A 23,637-nucleotide genomic window follows, 5' to 3' on the forward strand; every position below is an offset into this window, starting at 1 on the left:
ACAATGCATGTCTACGGATGATTATCTGCTGATATTTTCAGCTCTTCACCTCGTAGTTACATACAGACATGCTCTTTGATCACAGGACACGAAACCATAAGGTGTGTAGGCGGGGCTCCCTCTGGGAAGGGTTTCTGTAGACCAGTGTCCCCACTAGAACTCTGTGATGATGAGCATGTTATTTCCGCGGTCCAATATGGTCACCACTAGCCACTTGAACACTTAAAATACGGCTAGTTCAACTGAGAAACTGAATTGTTAATTTATATTAACTTAAATTTAAATAGTCACCTGCGGCTAGTGGCTACGAAATTGGACAGTACAGCTATATACAGCCATTACATGCTATTGAAGCTTTTCTAAATTAACATCCAGTGACCATTTTCACCAGTCATTGGGCTGGGTGCTTAACAGTACCCTTGTCATTTCTAAGTGTTGATCTTAAATGAATTTTTTGCCCTCTGCCCATTGATGACACTTTTGTCAACATAATAGTCTCTCTTGGGATGAGGAAATAAAATGATATTTAGATCTTTTTCTGTCATTGCTACATGGCAGATCAATTCTTATCTTTGCTATAAAAGGCATTGATCGTTCACCTCTTTGAATCCAGTTCTCTCAGAGGCTCACTTTGTTTTGTGAGCTGAAATACTAACTATTGCCCAGAGGGTCTCAGCCTGGCTAAGTTGGAATCTCCGAGTCCTTGGCCCTACTCAGATCTGTTCCATTAGACTGTCTCTGGGAAGGAGTTCCCCAGGGGCTTCTAATGTGTGACAGGGTTGAAAACCACTGATAAGGTCTAAACTATTGACCAGCCTTTGAGACTAGCTAGAATGCTGGCAGCAGCAAATCCTGTCTCCCTAGCACAGAGCAGGCTTAAGATCCTTGCCATTTTATTGATGTTCCTTTTAACAGATAATTGGAAAATTCTTAAAAGAGAGAAAAGGCCTTGTCGATTTGGATCTAGGGCAACTAAGCAGCCTTTCTGTTTCTTTTTGTGCAAGAAACTCTAAGCTAAAGCTAATGCTACTTGTATTTGCTGGCATTCCTGTCCAAACAGAATTTGCCAGTCCTTAAACAAAATAAACACGTTAATAATTTCAACAACAGTGATGGATGCAGAAGCTTTCCACAGTTCCTTAGTAATTGCTTAATAGCGTAATTATTTCTGACATTAGAGATGATTGTTGTCACCTTAGCACAATAATTGGAACATAACTTCCTATGTGAAAACTGCTCTTTTCCTAGAGCTTCACTTGGTAACAAAATAACAGTTTATGAGGGCAAATAATGCCCTATTATTCAGGTGAGAGGCCTATCAGCCACCCTGCAATCAAAGAATTTAGGGTGAGACCTTGAATGCCCATCTCATCCATAAAACAGCTCTGTCCAAATGGAAGAGTTTCAACTATTGCAGGCGAGGGCCCACACCTGTTTGTTAAGGCCTTACTATTCATAGGCCTAGCTAAGGGGTGATATTGTCAGGCTCTCCATTTAGCATTCTCCAAGAGTGGTTTCTACTAAATAGAAAGTCTTTTTAAAATCTACTTTACCTGTTTCCCCCCAATCTGAGTAAGAATTGGCAATCTTTGCACTTTGGGAACGTTAGAGCACCCCACCCCAAAGTGATTAATAAAATAATGTGAAATTAGTACGTTAGTAAAATCATCATCAAATTCTATTTGGCAGAATTGGAAACATGGACTGTTCATCAAGAGCTCAGCGATGTCACAGGTCTGGAGAAACCCAAGTTGAGAGTCAAGCTACTGAACTGAAATGGGGGTGGGGACAGGGATTGCATCCTCTTTATTCTTTGTGTCCCTAGCACCTAGTATCCCACTCGAATGTTTACTGAATGCCTGAGACAGGAACATCTGAAAGCCCTTAAGTTAAAATGCAATTCAAAGGCCACAGTGGGAAAATAAGTTACTCTATAAGGGAATATGGAGTAACTTGATACTGGATAGCTGGAAATGAGTCCCAGCTTAAACCGACTATGGTCAATGTTCAAAGACCAAAACAAATACCAAACAAAATAAAAACAAAACAAAACAAACAACCACAACAAAAACAGGGAGAATAGGAAGGAAACAGATTCTGCCTGAAAGCCAGAATCTGTATTCCTGGTCTTTTTTCAGCAGGGACGTGTCCAATGATCAAAGACTTTGGTTAGCTACTTTTTTATTTTCTTGTCATCTTGGTATAGCCAAATATGAACTGGATGGTATGCACAGAGAACAGGGGGAGAGGAGCTCTTAAACTTCCTTCTGTACCAGCCATGGTTCTGTGTTCATGAGCTGAGGATCTAACACTTCCTCCCCTCATGGACCAATTCCCATGTTCATTTGGGTCATATATCTTACATTTTACCCACTCCATGCTTCTCTTGTGGGTGTTAAGACTTAAAAGAAACATTTAAGCAGGTTTATCACAAGTAGATGTAGGAATGTTTAAAAGAGGACACGAATCTGTCTGCATCAGAGTTACTGTTCCTCGACTCTGTCAGAATCTGGAAAAAAGACCAAAGTTTTCTGACCACTGTCTTCAGTCATTTCGTGGTAGACAGAGTAATGCTCCCCACTCCCGCAAGATGTCCACATCCTAACCCTCAGAACCTGGGAATATGTTGTATTACAGGGTAAGAAGTAATTGATGTTGCCGATGAACTTAATATAGGGTTTCCTGCATTACCCAGGTGGGCTCAATGTAATCATGAGTACAAGAGAGGCAGGAGTGTTCGAGTGGAGTGATGTGATGTGAGAAAGGCTGAGCTGGCCATTGCTGGCTTTGAAGATGGAAAGGGTGGCCATGAGCTAAGGAATACAGGCAGCTTCTAGAAGCTGGAAAAGGCAAGAAAATGGATTCTTTCCTAGCACCTCCAGATGAGAACATAATCTGCTTGCACTTTAAGCCCAGTAAAATCCATTTTGGACTTCTGACCTCAAGAACTGTAAAATAATAAATCTGTGTTATTTTAAGCCACTAAATTTGTTACAGCAACAGGAAACTAATATACACCAATCCGACATCTTTCATCTATCATTAATCACTGGGTACCAGATCTAGAAACCAATACAAAAAGAATCAATTGCTTAGTTGTGTTCATGTCGATTTGTGGTCAGACTAGTAAATAGTATCTTGTCAACATCTGTCCAGTGAAACATGATTACCAGACAAGAAAGACTGGTTATCTCCTCAAGCTATACAATGATTCATGTCCTGCCACGTGCACGACAGAAGAAGACAGATTTTCTTTGAAATTGGAAATTTCAAAGTGGCAAGTTCATTTGCAAGTATAAGTTGAAGAGGTCCCTGTGGAAAGGTTAAAATATCCCAACTTAGATACAGCTCCATTAATTCTTTTAAAATGGAAGGTTATATATCAAATATTTTAGTTATGTCTAATCTCTCCATCAGAACTCGGTGTTTATGAATAGCCTTGTAGATCAATTCCTTTCCCCAGCCCGCAAGAAAGATAATGAAGGTGAGGAGAATAAAAATTGCTTATAGGTGACAATACAAGTCAACCCTACTCTGACCATTCTCCTCAAGTTTCCCACATCTGGTTAACTGCAGCTGAGATTTTTCTAGAATATAACTTATGGCAGTGCAGAAGAGCCTAAAATAATGATCAATTAGCACCTACAGATATTCATGCTCTTAGCGATATTTTCAGATTTTGCCGGCATTTATTGGTTTTTACTTGATGGTTTATTAAATAATTTGATCACTGGATATACTTTCATGCTTATGAACTGTCATCCTTTGTCTGAAAAGCATCTCGTGGCCGTATTTTTAACTAATAGCTCCTGCTGAATACCTGGAGAAGTCACCTAAACATTCGACTCCAATAGCCAATGACAACTCCAATACAAGAGGACCCTATGTGGTTTTTGCGTGTGTAAACATTTTTGAGTGTATCTTTTTATCCCAGGGGTTGTATTTATTAACAAAGGCTAATTATCTTTGGCGCAGATATCAGAGTTCTTGTTTTGTTATGCTATAGAACCGATTGTCCCTTGAAAACATTTCTTAAGAAACCTGTAACTGTTACTCTAAATACAATCTGTCAAGAATGTGTTTGATTTGTGTGGCAAAGCCAAGTAATATGGTCTATAAATAACAGGTTTTCTGTTTCTAAATCAATTCCCTTGCTGACTGCAGGCATGGCTTTGTTCTTCTGGAACCATGGCCAGTGTTAGAACTGTTGTCATTTCAAATAACTAACCCTCACCAGATGGAGTTAATAGAAGCTACTAAATTCAGCTAGTGGAGGGCATGCACGCAATTGTCAGAACATCGGCATCTTTCTTAATTGTTGACGTTTGGGATCCTGATTTAGTGCCTCCACTGCCATCTATCAACTTCCAGCTGATCAAAGCTTTTCCCCAAAGATGGAAAAGTAGTCAAAATGGCTGCTCGCTCACATTTCAGTACAGGTGAAAACCATTTGTCAGGTATAAGAAAGGTGAGTGGAGCCCAAGAGCTTATAGCAGTTGAAGAGTGAAACCAGCCATTGGTGCTGGTAGTTATGGAGGCTCCAGGGGCTTGGCTGACCACCTCTCCAGGTTCCCACTCAGTGAGAGGTAAGCACTTCCTCATGGTCGCGCAGTGACAGCATCATAACTGGAGAAGCTTAGGAACAATGCAGGCTGCCTCATACATTTAGACACCTTTACAAGCACAGGAGGCTTTCAAAACCATTTCCTCCAACCTCTCATTCTACAGAATCAGACACTGAGGTTAAATGGTTTGGCCAAGGTCACAAAGCACATTAGCAGGGGCGTGTACAACTCAGGGTCCTGACTGGGCTCCCCAAGTGACCTCTCCTCCAGGTGCGTTCATTCCAGCTAGGTTTTAAGTGAGGTGTGGGCCCTTCGGCAACTCCAAGGCACTGCCCCATCCGTAAGTGCTGGGGACGCAGTTGGGCAGAGCCAGGGTAGCTGCTACATGTGCCTTTTGCCACGTCGAGTAAATTTTAAAGAAACACAACAAGCAGAAGTGCAATTCTGCATCTCTTTATTTATAAACAGGTTGGGAATGCCGTGTTCCATTTGGGAGCAGGAGTGGGTTTGGAGCCGGGATAGGCGTGGGGGTGGGAATGACGGCTGATTCCAGTAGTTTGCGTTATTCAGCACCAGAGCGATTGCTTGGGCATAAGGTCGTGCTTTAACCCAGACGCGTATTGTCGTCTTGTCTCATATGTACAGCAGTCTTAAGTACGTATGCTCTTCTTATGGCTTTGTCCCAGCACACATTGTAGTGACACAACAAAAAACTAAAGTCTAGAGAGAAGTACAAGTTGCAAATGCCTCTTGAACTTATTCTCTTTTTAAAAAACCCAATGGGCCAAGACTAGCACTGAACGGATGCCTGAGGCACAGGAATGTCTCTGCTCCATTCTGGCTCATCTGACTCAGCTGAGTTTGTGGTGCCATCTTGCATCTCGTCCTGGGATACGGCTGCATGCTCGAATAAGGCCTGAAGATGGAGGGAAAACAAACCCACAATTTTCCCATCCCTCCCTCCAAGGATGGACTCACAGTAACCATAGCCTAAGGTGTGGAGAAAGATTGCAATCCCACGGCTGTGTCCTTTCCCCCACAGAGCAGAGCAGAAGGTAGACTTAGTCTCAGGGCCACTTCTTGAGGTTGGTTCCCTTTACCTTGAAAGGTCCGGATGGCACAGGGGAGCTAGCTTCCCACAAATGGGCCATTCAATGTGACCGATATTACAAGTCCCCCTGGTGTTTTTAGCTGGTGGAAAGGTGAATATTTGATTTCAGGGTCCCCGGGAGGAGGGTATGGCAGCTAATGGAGCAGTGCTGAAATGGGGAATCTAAGGGGTAGGGGGACCCACTGACTTCAGGTGTTGTGAAAGGAAGCCTGACTTTATCTGTTACTGGGTGACACTTGGAACAGAGAGTGAATATTCTGCCACCCTCACCCTTTTTCAGCCCTGTTTTTGCCCATCTTCATTGAATCCTTCCACCACCCTAAATGGTGTCTTTTCGTCCTCAGTCTGGAGCTTCCATGCCTTTCTAGGGCAAAAGAATCCTTCCTTGCTTTTCGTCATTTTTGCTGGCCTCCCCAAGCTTGTGTCATACTTCCTACATCTCTCATTACTGCCTCACTCACTCTTGGCCATTACTGTTAACTGGTTGGCCCAAGCAGAACAACCCCATCTCCTCCTGAAAAGGAGGGGGTGAAAGAAACTGGCCAATCATCAAAAGTTGAGTTGTAGAATTCCCCCCACCCCATTCTTTCTCAGTAGTCTTGTAACCTTAGGAGAATGGGGAGGTATTGTTATGGTCAGGAAGGGGACATACGGTGAAATTTAGAACCCATTGGTTGTTTTGGCCCATCCCTGGATTATCCCAGGCATTGGTCATTTCCCATAACTGGCAGCCATGATGGCACTGAATCTGTCACATACGTGGCACCTGTCAGTATGATGTATAGGGCCTACAAACAATGATCCTGATGCATCGACCCCATGCTATTTGCTTCAGAGCAGGATTCAGGCAAAAGTGGATCTGCCCTGCACCATGGAGTAAGCACATAAAAGGGCTTCCCAAGAGTCTCCCCTACAAATGATGTCCTGAAATAGTTTCAGATTTACTTTAGCCTCCTTTCCTCTCTCCTGGTACCTTTTCACCTTTTACTCTTTTGTTCTCACCACCTTGTCTTGCCCAGCTGGTTTCTTCATCCTTTCACTGCTATAAGTCTCACCCAACTGAAGTGATAGGCTTAAATGCCTAGTTTGTCCTGGCTGTATGACAGAGAAAAATAATGGGCACAGTAGAATGGGGCTTTGTTCTCCCAGTGGAGCAATGTTCTAGGCCTTAACTGCAAAAAGTTTTCTTATATGCCATGTTAATGCCAGCTCTCTGTCCCACATGAATGCTCAACAGAGTTCTGGAGGAAGTGCCATGAACAAGGAGGTTCTAAGCCAGTTTAGCTTCATGGCTTTGCTTCCCAATAAACACCACTCATCTCCAGGTGGGCAGGGAGGTAGTTTGACCCCAACACTAGGGGGAAAGACATGCCACCTTCCTTCATTGGTTGCCCCACTTGTCACTCAGAAGGCTGGTTCCCAAGGCCTTAGAAAAGGGGTATTTCTGTCACAAGAGATGCTGGGCTCTGCAAACAAGTTGCTGGTTTGGGTCACTGCTCAGTCAGGCCCCAGTTCTGTCTCTGGCTTTACTGGGACAGCCAGGCAATGCCTCTCCTACCAGAGTGTGGTTCTACACCTTCGCTCTACCTGCTCACTTCCTACCTGTGATGAGGGGATAGTAACTTCAAACATGTCAGCAGGAGTGCTCCAGGTCTACATCTCATTTGACAAACTGAGGGCCAAGAATAACTATAATACTCCCCAGACCATTCAGATGCTAAGCTCAGAACTGAGGTTCCCATAGTGCTCTGTGAAACTCTTCAGAGTCTCCCTTCACCCCAAAATAGGACAGGCCGTGAGAACAACATACTAATTTCCTGGTTGGTACAAGCCTTTCTACAGAAATCCAGGATGAGCTTTTGACAAAGTTCCCAAATCACAAGGGAACCAGATACTCCTTGAGATCAAGGAGTTCAACAGGGTTATTAGGGAGAGAGCAGGAGAGTAGTATATTGTAAAATGCCACCACCGTATTTTCATATTGCATACGATCTGTACCCTGAGTGGCATGTTTAGAGCGTACATAGAAAAGATGTGTGCAGGTAGCACCCCCTATTGGTATACTATGTGGTTTGGTACATCGAACTGTTGCTTGAGATCTATGAAACTGTTAACTGGTCAGAAATGGGGGAAGCCATTCCATAATAGCATCCTCTATGAGAAGTTTCAGGAGATATCTACTATCTGCTAAACTTGGAGCCAAAGCAAAGCAGCTCCTCTTTTCTTTCTTGATAGGACATTTTTCTTTGTTGCATTTCTCACAGATTAAGGTAATTTTTGGAAAACAAGTCAAACCACTGATGAAAAAGTCCACCAGGAGCACATTAGGCCTTCTGTGGCTCGATCTCCTTGACAAAACTGTCCTTTGATAAAGAAGTTAAGAGTCACACTGGGTGACCTTTAACATATCTGGCCTAAAGCAAGGCTTTGTCTATGCGCCATGTTCCTGGAACTGGAAAGAATTGATGTGTTGCAATATCAGGTCTCAGTGGCTAAACTTACGTTGAAATTCGCTTCTAACGCAACTATTTTTATTGGAGACAACTTTGGCAGAGCTTGGGTGCTAGGAGGCAACGTGCAGGGCCTTAGGAGCTGGAAGTAGCAGGTCGTGGGAACAGCCGCTTCCACAGGGGGTATACTCGGTAGTGGTAGGTGTAAGGACTAGAGTAGAAGATGCCTCACTTGGTGCAAGTCTATGGGGGGGGGGTGATTCTGCATCTTTCCTTAGGAATTTTAAAGTAGATTGATTCTAGATGACTCTAAGAAGGTTTGTATAGGTTGTCTGGCTGGAAACCTCCATGCAGAGCCCAAGTCTTGGGCTGAATGGAGATGGAGGGAGAGCTGGTCCCAAAGCCTTACTTTAGCAGAGCTCAGGGTCTTCCTGCTGAGCTGCAGCTTCCTGGATTATTACCCTTCAAACACCACCCAGGCATTCTCAGTGACCCCACCCTCCTCCCCAGCCTGTGTGGTGCAGCTCTTGTCTACCAGTAGCCTTTACTTCTCGTCCTCATCCACCTCACTCAGGCTGCTGATGGAGGCTGAGGCCGCTTTGGGTGAGGAAGGGGGGGAGGTTTTGATTGGGAGCCATGCGAAGGTGGGCGATGGGGAGCGGGAAGGGGAGCGGCTCCTGGTGGGGCTGCTCATAGGGCTCTGCTTCGGGGACAAGGCCTGTAGCATCCGGCTACTCCTCTCCTGGAACATCTGTTTCTAGAGAGAAATTTGAGAGAAGGTATCTGTTAGTGAGCATCTGAGATGGCAATGAAACAGAAAGAAAAGGCAGGAAGGAGAGCTACCACCCCCCAAACGCCTATGCCCACAAACACAGACTTCTATTTCAGCCCACATTGTCCAAGATTCTCTGGGGAGGAGCCGAGTGACATTGAGGTACAGTGAGTTGCTGACACACAAGAGTGCCATCGCTGCTGGTTCCCGGCACTCTTGATGCCTTCTTTTCCTCCACCTACAAAATTTGAGTGTCTATTATTGGCCAGGCAAATAGTTGCCCTAAGGACCAGAAGGGTAGTAGGAAATAAAACAAGAATCCTGTCCTCATGGATGTAAAGAGGAATCACACAATAAACAAAATGAACAATATATGGTATGTCAGATGGAACTAGAGTCTGTGAGAAAGATAGAATGAGAGAGGATAGCAAATAAAAAAGAGGGGTGTGGGCTAAGGGACGGGTGGGCTGCAATTATAACTAGGGTAGTCAGAGAAGGCATCACTGAGAAGGTACTATTTGAGCGAAGCCCTGAAAGAGATGAGGGAGGGGACTACATGAATGGAAATTAGGGGGAAGCACATTCCAGATGGAGAACCCCAAGAAGGGAATATGCAGTTCACATCCAAAGAGCAAGGACACAGTGGCTCAAGTGGTCGCCTACATGAGGAGGGGAATACGGGGAGGGGGGCAGTTAGGAGGTCACCGGAAAAGTAAGAAAAGGACTATGTCATGTAAGATCTTGGTGGCCATGTGAGAATTTTGGCCTTCACTCTGCAGAGGTCTTTTACCTCTGGAGTTCTAAGAAAAAGGTGACGAACTGACTTTCGGTTTAAAAGGACCAATCAGGCTGCTGTGCTAGGAATAGACTACAGCGAAGTAAGGAGAGAAGCAGTGAGGACAGTGGAGAGGCCGCTGCAATAAGAATCCAAGACCATGATGGTGCCCCGGACCAGGGTGATGGCCAAAAGGATGGTGAGAAATGGTTAGAGTATGATTTTCCCCCCTATAGTTGTTGTTAAGATATAATTTACTTAAAACTAAAAAGAGGTACAGTTCCATGAGTTTTAATAAATGCTGACAGTTGTGATTACCACCACGACCAAATTATTGGAATGTTCTAGCAGCCACCCAATTCCCTCAGGACCCTTCCTAGTCACCCCTGCGCCCCTGGCCTTAGCCTCTGACAAGAGATCTGATTTCTGTCCCTACAGTTTTGGCTTCTCCAGAGTGTCATCTAACTGGAATCATGCAGTATGTAGTTTGTCTACATTTTGAGGGCAGAGCCAACAGAACTCGCTGACAGATGGGATGTGGGGTGTGGGAGAAGGAAGAGGAATTGAGTGATTCCAGTTTCTGGCCTATGAAACTAGAGAGCAGGCGATGACATTTGCTGGTGCAGGGGATTGTGCAGGTGGAAGAGCTTTGAGTGGTAAGATAGATTTTCTAGTCTGGGACCTCAGATGACTTGCTTGGTGCTTTCAGGACCAAGCCTTTCCCTGACACTGCCCTTCGCCTTCTGGGGAGCTCAGTCCTGGCCCTGAGCCCCTGGGCACCAGCCTCCTAGAGCTGCCAAGCAATCTGACCTTGCTCTCTTTGCCTTTAGTACAACCTCCACCCCCAATCCATTCCGCCCATTTCTGAAAGCCCTGCCCAGGCTACCGGGGCTCTCTGCCTTCTGTTTCTTTCCATTGCTCATCACTGAGACTCAGTCCCTAAGCAGCTCTGTCCAATCTTTTGATCCTAAACTGATTGATCCTGAGAGCCAATTCTCCTATTAGTCATTTTAGACTTTGTCTGTTGTTTGAATTATTCACTTTACAAAGCACTGAGCCCGCTGGGGATCAGATGCTGTACAGGAGGCGGTCATGTTAAAGCTGGGGCTTCAGTGAAACAGGGGAAGAGGGGGTTAGGTGGGGAGGGAACCCATGGGCTGGTGGAGAGCTCGGTGTCCAAGTAGAGGGAGCTAGGTAAAGAGTACTCGGTACGATTTCTCGGTGTGACCAGAAGCCCAGGTGTGTCTGTTGGGTGGCAGTAACCTGAGGCTGGAGCACCAGAAGGAGGCTGGATTTTTTTCCCCCAAAAGTCCCTGGAAGATTTTAATTAAGGAGGAAGTATGATCAGATTGGTGTTTTAGAAATATCTTTGGATGTAAGCATAAAAGCAAGGAAAAAACCATAGAAGAAAAATATTGATGTCTGGCTATATGAAAATTTTTGTATCTCAAAAAAGTCACCATGAAATAGGTTAAAAAAAAAAAAGAAATTTTTTGCAACATTTAACTATAAATTATGGGTCTTAGCATAAAACAAAACTTAAAAATCAAAAATAAAAACCTTCATAGAAAAGTGAGCATATGGCATATACAGGCAATTAACAAGACAAAAATGAACCATAAAAAAGGTTCAGTATCACTAGTAATCAAACAAATGCAAAATGACTGAAGTGAGATTTTAATATATCTGATTTGTTAAAGATTTTGAAATCTTCCCGACTTAAAATTTTTTTCCAGTTTTATTGAGATATGGTTGACATATAGCACTTTATAAGTTTAAGGTAAACAGCATAATGATTTTACTTATATATATTATGAAATGATTGCCATAAGTTTAATATCCATTATCTCATATACATACCAAAACAGAAAAAAATTTCCTCATGAGAAATCGTAGGATTTACTCTTAACTTTCATGTATACCACACAGCAGTGTTAACGATAGTCCTCGGTTGTACATTACATCCTCGGGACTTATAACTGGAATTTTATACTGGTTAGCCACCTTCATCCAACTTCCCCCACCCCCCGCCTCTTATAACCACAAATCTGATCTCTTTCTCCATGACTTATTTCATTTAGTATGATTCCCTCAAGATCCATCCATGTGGTCGCAAGTGGCAAGATTCCTTTTTTATGGCCGAATAGTATTCCATTGTGTATATGTACATCTACACACACACACACACATATGTATCTATCACACCATCTTTATCCATCAATAGAAACAGGTGGTTTCCATGTCTTGGCTATTGTAAATAATGCCACTACGAACGTGGGGGTGCAGATATCTGTTTGAGACAATGATTTTGATTCCTTTGGATATATTCCCAGAAGTAGAATTGCCGAATCATATGGTAGTTCTATTTTTAGTTTTTTGAGGAACCTCCATACTGTTTTCTATGGTGGCTGCACCAGTTTACAACCCAGCCAACAGTACATAAGGTTCCCTGTTCTCCACATCCTCACCAGAATTTATCTCTTGTCTTTTTGATGACAGCAATTCTAACAGGGTGAGGTGATATCTCACTGCAGTTTTGATTACCATTTCCCTGTTGATTAGTGATGTTGAGTATCTTTTCATGTACCTATAGGCTATCCATAGATCATCTTTGAAAAAATATGTATTCAGGTCCCATTTTTAAACTGCATTGAGGATTTTTTTTCCTATTGAGTTGTATGAGTTTACATATTTTGGATATTAACCCCTTATTAGATGCATGGTTTGCAAGTATTTGTCTGATTTTGTAGGTTCTTTTCATGTTGTCGATTTTGTTTCTTTCGCTGTGCCAGAGCTTTTTATATTTGATGTAGTCTTACTTGTTATTTTGTTGCTCATATTTTAAGTGTTATAGCCAAAAAATCACCAATCCCCATGTCAAGGAAGTTTTCTCCTATGTTTCTTCTAGGAGTTTTATGGTTTCTGGTCTTACATCAAAATCCTTAATCCATTTCAAGTTAATTTTTACGAATGTGTAAGATTCACTTTTACATGTGAATATCCAATTTTCCCAGCACCATTTGTCTTTTCTCCATTGGGTATTCTTGCCTCCCTTGCATGGGTTTATTTCTGGGCTCCCATTGGTCTTTATGCCAGTACCATACTGTTTTGATTACTATAATTTCATAATAAATGTTGCTTGAAATCAAGAAATATACTTCCCTTTTCCTTATTTTTTTTCTCAGGATTGCTTTGGCTATTTTGAGTCTTTTGTGGTACCACATAAATTTGAGAATTGTTTTTTCTATTTCTGTAAAGAATATACCATTGGAATCTTGGTAGGAATTTTATTGAATCTATAGATGGCTTTGGGTTGTATGGACATGTTAACAATATTAGTTCTTCCAATCCATGAACACAGGATACCCTTTCCATTTATTTGTTTTCTTCTATATATTTTTTTTTCATCAGTGTCATAGTTTTCAGTGTATAGGTCCTTTACCTCCTGGGTTATATTTATTACTAAGTGTTTTATTGTTTTGATGCTGTTGTAACTGGGATTGTTTCTTTTTCAGATAATTCATTATTAATGTGTAAAATTCAACTGATTTTTGTACTAATTTTGTAACCTGCAAGTTTTCCGAATTCGTTAATTAGGTCTAACAGTTTTTGTATGGAGTCTTTAGGATTTTCTATATATAAAATCATGTCATCTGCAAAAAAGAGACAATTTTACTTCCTTTCTAATGCTTTGCATTTTTTCTTGTCTGATTGCTCTATCTAGGACTTTCAGTATTATATTGAATAGAAGTGGTGAGAATGGGCACCCTTGTCTTGTTCCTCATCTTAGAGGAAAGGCTTTCAAATTTTCATCATTGAGTATGTTAGCTGTGGCCTTGCCATATATGGCCTTTACTCTGTTGAGGTATGTTCCTTCTATACCTAGCTTAAGAGTTTTCATCATGAGTGGATGTTGAATTTTGTCGGATGCCTTTTCTATGTCTATTCAGATATGATTTCTTTTATTGTGATGTATCCCATTTACTTTGTCTGTTGAACCATCCTTGCATCCCAGGGATAAGAATGCTCTTTTTAATGTGCTGCTGAATTTGATTTGCTAGTATTTTATTGAGAATTTTTGCCTCTCTATTCATCAGGGATATTGACCTATAGTTTTCTTTTCAGCATCATTTTGTATTAGGGTAATGCTAGCCTCATAAAATGAGTTTGAGAGTGTTCTCTTTGTGATTTTTTTTAGAAGAGATTGAGAAAGATTGGCATTAATCCTTCTTCAATGAGTAATTGGTCTGTTCAGATTTTCTATTCCTGATTCATTCTTGATAGGTTGTATGTTTCTAAAATTTTTCCATTTCTTCCAGGTTGTCCAGTTTGTTGGTGTATAGTTGTTAATAGTAATCTCTTATGATCCTTTGTATTTCTGTGGTATCAGTTATAATGTATCCTTCATTTGTAATTTTGATTTGGCTCCCCGTCCTTCTTTTCCTTGGTTAGTCCAGCTAAAGATTTATCAATTTTGTTTATCTTTTCAAAGAACCAACTCTTACCTTTATTACTTTTTTATTTTCTTCTTCTCTATTTCATTTAATTCTGCTCTAATCTTTATCATTTCCTTCCTTCTGGTAACTATGGGTTCAATTTGTTCTTTTTTCTAGTTTCTTAGGGCATAGAGTTAGATTGTTTGAGACCTTTTTTGTTTCTTAATGTAGGCATTTATTGCTATGAACTTTCCTTAGAACTTTTTTTGTGCATCTCCTAAGTTTTGGTATGTTGTGATTCCATTTTTGTTTGTCTCAAGATACTTTTTTATTTCCCCTTTCATTTATTTGATCCATTGGTTGTTCAGAAGATTGTTTAATTTTCATGTATTGACGAATTTTCCAATTTTCTTGTTTTTGAGTTTTAGTTTCATACTATTGTGGTCAGAGAAGATACATGGTATACTTCCAGTTTTCTTGAATTTGCTAAGACTTATTTTGTGATCTAACATATGGTCTATCCTAGAAAATGTTCTGTGTATGCTTGAGAAGAATGTGTATTCTGCTGTTGTCAGATAGAATTATCTGATAGAATGTCTGTTAGGTCTATTTGGTCTATAGAGTTATTCAAATCTCCTGTCTCCTTATTGATTCTCTGTCTGGATATGTCTGTTGTTAAGAGTGAGGTATTAGAGTCTCCAACTCTTATTGTTGTTTATTTCTCCTTTTTGCTGTTAGTTTTTGCTTAATATATCTGGGTGCTGATGTTGGGTGCATAAATATTTACAATTGTTAAACCTTCTTGATTGATTGACCTCTTCATTATATAATGACCTTCTTTGTTTCTTTGTTTGTTTTACCATTTTTAAGTCCATTTTTTTTTCTGGCATGTCACCAGTACACTATCTATATAAGTATAGCTATTTCTATGTTGGGAAATATTTGCTTAAAATATCTTTTCCATCCATTCGCTCTCAGTCTGTGTATGCCTTTAAGGCTAAAGTACTCTCTTATGGGCAACACATCACTGGATCTTGTTTTTTAAAATCCATTCAACCATTCTATGTCTTTTTGATTGGAGAATTTACATTTTTAGTAATTATTGGTAGGTAAGGACTTACTATTGCCATTTTGTTAATTGTCTTATGGTTCTTTTATAGATCCATTATTCTTTGTTTCATATCCTCCTGTCTTTTTCTGTGTGTTGATGTCTTTTGGTATTAGCATGTTTTGACTTTTGTTATCATGTTCTTTTGTGTAATTATTACAGGTTTTTCCCTGTGGATATCGTGAGGCTTACATTGGATATCTTAACACCCTATTTTAAACTGATAATCACTTCAATGGAATTCCTAAACTTTATGCTTTCACTTCTCTGCCTCACATTTTAGGTTATTGATGTTAGTTAACATTTTTTATTGTGTAAACAATAATAGATTATTCGTAGTTCCAGTTATTTTTCTACATTTGTTTTCTAACCTTTAATTTAGTTGTAAGTGAATTATGTATCACTATTACCATATTACAGAATCTAAATTTGACGATGTATTCACCATTATCAGTGAGCTTTATGCTACTTTTATTCTTTTTGAGAAAGATGAAGGGGAGGATTCAGGGTTGTAATTTAAAATTTTTTTCACTTTTATCATTGGAGAGCTTAAAGATTATGACTAAGGTCTAGATCTTATTGTAACTTTTAGTATCTAACTAAAAGTCACGAGTGGCTCATTTGAGAAGCTCAGGCTAAACGAAACCCAGCCTAGAAACTTGGAAGACATTGTAGTCCATCCAGCTCATTGATAAATCCTTGAAGTTTTAACTCTGCCCCCACTCCCCAATTTACAATGCCTTCTTTTTAGGAAAAGGAGGGTGGAATTACTTTGCACTGGAATTATTGGCATAAAGAGGTACCTTCTCATCTAATGCTAATTCATCTCCAACCCTGGTCATTTGCTATCTATTAAAAATATCCTGACAGCCTGAATCTCATTACCATTGCAGCAGGTCTGGCTCCCAAGAATAACCTTCTAAGGAAGATGAAATATACATCAGGGCATCTAATACCAGGGCAGTCACATTCGTATTTTTAGCAGCATGTAACGGCCCAACCTTTAGTGTACTGTGCATACTTTTTTCCCCATCCTCTACCACCTCTATCCACTCTGGCAACCATCAGCTTGTTCTTTATATCTATGGGTCAGTTTCTGTTTTGTTTTTTTAGATTTCACATATAAGTGAACTCATATAGTAGTTGTCCTCTAACTTATTTCACTGAGCATAACACCCTCTAGGTCCATCCATATGGTTGTAAACGGCAAGATTTCATTTTTTTTTATTGCTGAGTAATATTCACATACACACACATATCCATTCATTGATCAATGGACATCCATGTTGTTTCCATATCTTTGTTATTGTAAGTAATGCTACAATGAAACTATGGGTTCATATATCTTTCCGAATTACTATATTCATTTTCTTCAGAAAAATACCCAGAAGTAGAATTCCTAAGTTGCATGGCAGCTCTACTACTCATTTGTTGAGGAATCTCCATACGGTTTTCCACAGTGATTGCACCAATTTACAATCCAATCAACAGTGTAGGAGGGTTCCCTTTTCTCCACATTCTCACCAGCACTTGTTATTTGTATAACAAGTATATACCTTCTTATGTTCTTATGTTTTTACTCAAAGAACTCCATTTAGCATTTCTTGTAAGGCAGATCTAGTGGTGATAAACTCCCTCAGTTTCTGTTTGTTCAGAAAAGTATTTTGCCTTCATTTCTTTAGACAGCTTTGCCAGGTATAGAATTCTTGGTCAACAGTACCCACCTCCCCCCCCCCACCCCCAACGCCCGCCACCTTATTTTGAAATCATTCCATTCTCTCCTGGCCTGAAATGTTTCTGTTGAGAAATCTATCAATAATCTTAGAGTCCCCTTGTATATAACTTTCTTTTCTCTTCTTTCACAATTCTTTTAGTCATTGATGATTTAATTATAATGTGTCTCAGTGTAGCCCTATTTGGGTTCAACTTCTCTGGGATCTTCTATACCTCATAGATCTGGATGTCCAGTTCTCTCTCCAGAAAGTTTACAGCCATTATTGCTTTAAACGTACCTCCTGTCTCGTTTTCTTTGTTGTCTCCTTCTGGAATTCCCATAATGTAGACATTATTTCTTTTGACTGTGTCCTATAAGTCCTGTAGGCTTTCTTTGCTTCTTTTCACTTTTTTCTTTTTTGCTCCTCTGACTGAATAATTTTAAATGCCCAATGTCCTAGGTCACTGATTCTTTTTTCTGCATAATTAAGTCTTGTTTTGAAGCTCTCTGTTGGATTATTTAGTGCAATCATTGTATTTTTCAGCTCTAGGATTTATGAGGTTTTGTTTTAAATTTATTTTTCAATTACAGTTGGCGTACAACATTAGTTTCAGGTGTTTTTTAATGGTTTCTGGTTCTTTGTCCAAGTTTTCATTTTGTTCATGCATTGTTTTCCTAATTTCACTTTTGTCTGTGTGTTCTTGTGGTTCACTAAACTTATTAAAGAGTATTATTTTGAATTGATAGTTCACAGATGTCCCTTTCTCTAGGTCAGTTATTGGAGCTTTGTTAGTTTCCTTTGGTGGCATAATGTTCACCAGATAGTTTTTTTGTGATCTTTGGTTCCTTAGATTGGTACCTGCACATTCAAGTAAGCAGTCTCCCCTTTCAGACTTTTACAGGTTCAGTTTGGCAGAGATAGTTCTTTACCAGTCAGCTCACTTTGGATTTCTGGATGTTTCTGCTGATAGCATCCTTGGGCAGATAGGGTTTACTATAAGGATCTATTTTTGGGTAAGGCCACTGCCCAAGCTCTGAAGTTGGTGGTGGTGGTGGGGAGGGTTTGCCACTGTTTGAGAACAGTTGTTTAAGACTGCAAGTTTGGTTCCCTGCCCAAGTGAGGCTGTGGGATGGGCTTCTCAGTTGCCTGGGTTCTCTGGTCCAGCTTAATAGATTCTGGACTGTGTATGATACTCAGCAGTAGGTGGGAGTATAAATTAGCTTTTCTGCCCTTGTAGGGCAGCAGGACAAGCCCTAGGGCCTGTATGGTTTGTTTGGGAACCCAAACCAGGTAATACTGTGCATTGAATTCCGTGACCATACAGGGTCACTGTTTTTGTTCTGCCGATGGAGAGAGGCATGTGCTCTTTGTTCAAGTACCACTATAAAAATCAGGGCTGTTGGATACACTATGCAGCTTCCTATGTGCTCCGGTTAGGTTCCCTGGTCCGATGGGCTGAAAGCTGTATTTATCAATGGGCAAGGCTACAAATTAGTCTTCCTGCACCAGCATAGTAGGAGAATTAGCTCCAAGGCCAGAAAGGTTCTTTGTGTTCTTGACTCAAGTTGACCTGTACCCCAAGTTCCCTGCCTGAACAGAGCCACAGGCTTTGCTCTGCAGACTATCAGCTCTCCCTATAGGACTCTCTGCTTGAGTATTGGTGGGCTACACACATTTCTAGGTGTTATGGCCAGGCTTTCTGCTTGGGTGGGGTTATGACTCAGCTCCCCTGCCTGGGCAGAGGCAGGCCAGGCTCCAGGGCCATAAAAATCTTTGGGTACCCAAATCAGGCAGACCTGTACCCTGCTGAGTTCCCTGGTCAGACTCTACCATCACTTGGCTCTGCAGATGAGCAAAAATGCTGGTATGGACTACTACTTGAGTGCTGCAGGCAGGAACTTGGTCTGCTCAGATCAGAGTGGTAGTTGTTGCCAGCCCTTCACTCTTTTCTGATAGTGAGATTCTGAGTGGTCAAGTCCTGCAGATTCCCCTATAATCCCTGTGGGGCAAGACTGGACTGGGGACTCCCAAAAAGTGACCTACAATGATGAAGAAACTGAATGTCTATCTTGGGCTCTCTTTTCCTACTGGAGGAACCATAGGCTCAGGGGAGGCCTCTTGACATGGTGCTATTCCAGCCTGAGGTAGGGGCAATTGGTTAGCATGTAGCTGTTCCTCTAACCCTTCTAATGCAGTCTGTCTTGATGCAGGGTTGTGCTTCAGCCTCACCCATGTGTTCTAGAATTCTCCCAGTAATTTCTTGTGAGAAGGAGCAAAATCAGATTGACCTAATTGCTGTCTTGGTGATGTCAGTCTCCCAAGATTTTTTAAAATTTGTAATGGTCAGTGTTGATGAAGGTTCAGGAAAAAGATCATACCCATGTTACTTATAGTGGAAGGGTAAAATAGGGCTTTCCTGTGGGATAATTTGGAAAAAGGTCCAAAAATTGTTATCCTGAGGAAATGATCAGAAATGTAAGTAAATATTGTGCACATGGACATTCATTGTAGTGTCATAACAGACAAAACTGGAAACTTCCTAAATAGGTGAGAGAAATCTTACACAACTGAGAGGCTATACTAAGCAGCTGATGAAAATCAAGTCTTTAAAGTATATTTAATGAGAAAATGTCGGGAGCTATTGCAAAGTAAAAATGATACTAGACAGTATGTTATGCATGATCCTAGTTTTGCAAAAGTTCATATATATATATATGTAGACAGAAAAGATCGGGGCAATACCCCCCAAATATGAACAGTGACAACTCTGGGTGATGTGACTGTAGGTGATAAAACTATAGGTGACTTTTTGTCTTTTTATTCTTTACTTTCTAATAGTTCTGTAATGAACATATATTACTTTTATCATAAAAACCAATATGGTAGGGAGAAAGAGATAACTGAGGCGAGGAGATTAGGCTGGAGTACACTGTTATAATGACATGGATAAGAAAATATTAAGGCCTCCGGTGCATCAATTCCCCTAGACATTCATTTTCCCTTTATAACCTGTAGCCCATTACTTTTTAGACTCTGAAGTCTCCTCTAGCAGATATAATACAGACGACTTTCTGATTGCTAAGATCATTTCCAGACTTAAAATTTCACAATTCTACAAATACACCAATTATGCACCTTCCATTAAATGTACTGATAACTCTGCCCAAAGACCCAACTCCCCTCAAAATCAAATAGGAAAAAAATGGTATAAAGGCCATTACGAGACAAAATCAAATGCCAAAAGAATAGATGGTCTACCATTAAATGCAACATTTTTTTAAAAATCCTTGAACTTTTAGTATGTACTTTGAAGTATGTATTTTTGTTACTGTAATCTTTAAGTATATTTTTTAGTGGCAGCCATTAGCCCTCCTACTATTAATGGATTGTCAGAACTTCCATTAGAAGCCCACTTTCTAAGGAATCTACAACTTGTCTACTATAGTTTGACTCGAGCTCATAAGTGAAGATCTGTCTAAAGAGATGAAGTAATTTGAATCCTTAATGATAAACAATGGTTTTGTACTTCATAAAACACAATATCCATACAAAGTAACTCTGAGTCTTGATTTGCAAGCTCTCTGATCTGTTACTGGTGCATTTTGAAGGGTGATTTCCCCTGTGAAGCAGCTGAATTGAATCAGGTCAGGAGACAGTTTGTAATGAGCTTTCTGTGAAGAAACGCACTTTAGAAATACAACAAATAATGAAGACCCTAGTTCTGGTTTGGCACTTTCAAGAAGAAAAGTTATTTAAATTCAGTCTTTTATTGTATTAAGAGGTTTCCATTTATAAAGTTTTCTCCCAAGAATAATCCCATTTATAGTCATGTCCATATGAAAGTAATTATTTTCCCCTCCTACAAAGTTTTCCCTTTTAAGAAGTTTTAACATCTCTGGAGGCAGTAAATGTCATGACAAATGTCTTTAAAGGTTTCATTATTTCAAATATATTCTGGCATATATGCCCAAAAAGAAATGAAAAATATCCTAGTTACATCTGGTTTGGACCTCTGATAAACAATGGAACTCAAGGAGAGTTTCAGTTGTGGCCAGGTCAATAAACAACTAATGCTTACAAAGTGCCTGACACGTGCCTGCCAGGCACTGGAAGGGCTTCAAATTTATGTATGAAATAATTCAATCCTCACAACAACCCTAGGAGATGGCTGAGAGGCCAAGAATTTGCTCAGAGCTACCCAGCCAGGGAGTGAGCCCTTTCTCATGATCAACTCTCTCTAATTAGTTACTTTCATAAGAAGCTTTTCATGTTTATTCGTGTTTTACTTGTGTATTTGTTGGAAGACAAATTTTGAAACCACTGTCAAAAAGACTCAAGTGGGAAATCTAATTCATATCTACAAACTGAGTTTTATATTTCTTTCTTCAAAATCAAAACAGTCTTAAAAATTAGCTATGCCATTAGGATGGCTATTATAAAAACATAAAAAGTAGTAGAGAGGATGTAGAGAAATTAGGACTCTTATGCAATGTGGTGAGAATGTAAAATGATGCAGCAACTGTGAAAAACAGTATGGAAGGCAGATCCTCAAAAAATTTACAATTACCATATGATTTAGCAATTCCACTTTTGTGTATCCACCCAAAATAATTGAAAGCAGGGACTTCAACAGTTATTTGTATATCTGTTTACATCAGCATTATTCACAATAGCCAAAAGGTGAAAACAATCCAAATGTCGATCAGTGGGTGAATGGATAAACAAAATATGGTAGATATAAATAATATCCCATTGTATATGTGCGCATATGTGTGTATATAAACATGAGATTTTTTCTTTTGTTAGCATGGTATAGGGTATTTCCATGATAGAAGTTGAAATGATACATTTTGTCTATTACAAAGTATTATGGAGGGTCTTCTTGGCATGGAGAATCTGAAAGTTGACCAAAAACTCATTCTTTGAAAAAATTTAGTGATAGCACACTATGTATGGTTCTGGCATTAAGGACACAGGAGTAAATAATAGAGAAAAAAGTCTATGCTCACATTTATTTTTTTTAATTCAGGTATGATTGACATGTAAGTTTCAGTTGTACAACATAATGATCTGATATTTGTATATGTTGCAAAATGATCACAAGACTAACATCTGTCACCATACACAATTACAAAATTTTGTGTGATAGAACTTAAGATCTAGTCTCTTAGCAACTTTCAAATATATAATGTATAGCATGTATATTACGATAATACAGTAATGTACTATACAGTAATACAGTACTAAATATAGTCATGATGCTATACATTATATCCCCAAGGCTCATTTATTTTTTAACTGAAAGTTTATACCTTTTGACTGCCTTCGCCCATTTTATTCACCTCTCTATACCCTGCATCTGGCAACCACCAATCTGTTCTCTATATCTATGATCTCAAGCTCATTTTTTCCCCTTATATCTGAACACATTTTAAAGCTCTACATTTTTACTCTCCCCACCCCAGACACTTTGTTTTGATGTCACCTTTGACATCTTTTTATCTCGTGTATCCCTTAACTATTACTGTAGTTATAGTTTTTACTATTGCCTTTTAACCTTCATATTAGCTTTCTTAGTAATCTAAAAACCAACATAAGACAAACTTATAGATTCAGAGCATAAATTGATCACCGCCAGATGGGAGGAGGTCTGGGGGATGGGTGAAAACGGTGAAAGGACTAGCAAGTACAAATTGCCTGTTATAAAAATAGTCATGGGAATATAGAGTACAGTATATAGAATATAGTCAATAATATTGTCATAACTATGGTACTAGACTTATCAGGGTGATCACTTCATAAGGTATGTAAACATCTAATCACCACGTTGTACACCTGAAACTAATATAATGTATGTCAACTGTAACTGAAAAATTTTAAAAATTTAAAGACTAGCTTTTGTCTTAAATACTCTTTATCACTCACTCTGGGGAAAGGAAGCTGTCATATCATGAGGATACATGGGCAGCTGCATGGAAAGGCCCACGTAGTGTGAAACTGAGGTATCAAGTCAACCTGAGTGACTGTGGAAGAGGATCCTCCAGCCATTGATGACTGTAGCTCCAGCTATTATCTTGACTGAAACTTCATGAGAGACCCCAAGTCATCACTATCCAATTAAGCTGCTTCCTGATTCCTGACCTTCACAAACTGTGTGAGATAATGTTTGTTTTTAAGTCACTAAGTGTGGGGGTAATTTGTTACATACTAATAGATAACTAATACAACCATGGACACCATGGTTTTTGCTTGCTTAGGGAGTAAGCTGACAGTACCTTTCCTGAATGTAGATGACCTTGCCTACAGTGCCACTTCAGCATCTGGCTGTGTCACAAAGCCTTTGAAAAGTTTTGGAAAACCTCATTTTCTTCACGATGCCACACTCTGAAGTAAAGCAAAGTGACTGCATCCTGTGGACATTCCTATCATGAGGGACAGACACATTGCTAGCTGGGAGTAAGAGGCTGAGAGAGCCCAAGGTTCTATCTCAGTACCTCCAAATTCCTGTGAGACCATAGGAAAGTTTCATAATTTTCCTAGGCCTTTGTTTCTTTATAACACAGCTGTACGACTACCTTCTTGTGTGGTTAAAATGGGTAGAGTAGACATAAAAGGACTTTGGAAAAGAATTTAACCTGCTACACAGATCTTCCAGACGGTAACATCATGATCATGGCTGCTACCACCACCACTTTCCACTCAGAA

The 23,637-nt window shown here is 40.0% G+C and overlaps 1 protein-coding gene across 3 annotated transcripts in view; it reads right to left on the reverse strand.

The window, feature by feature from the left end:
* Positions 1–5,002: 5,002 nt before the first annotated feature.
* Positions 5,003–23,637, reverse strand: part of PCYT1B (phosphate cytidylyltransferase 1, choline, beta) — a 98,749-nt gene continuing 80,114 nt past the window's right edge. For all 3 annotated transcript variants that reach the window (XM_016121347.2, XM_016121346.2, XM_016121344.2), the window contains one exon: positions 5,003–8,883. In XM_016121347.2, coding sequence (XP_015976833.1) covers positions 8,671–8,883 — 213 coding nt within the window. In that variant the 3' untranslated portion in view covers positions 5,003–8,670. The remainder of the gene's footprint in view (positions 8,884–23,637) is intronic.

Source organism: Rousettus aegyptiacus, unplaced genomic scaffold (genome assembly GCF_014176215.1).
Source record: "Rousettus aegyptiacus isolate mRouAeg1 unplaced genomic scaffold, mRouAeg1.p scaffold_m13_p_9, whole genome shotgun sequence".
NCBI classification, from domain to species: domain Eukaryota; kingdom Metazoa; phylum Chordata; class Mammalia; order Chiroptera; family Pteropodidae; genus Rousettus; species Rousettus aegyptiacus.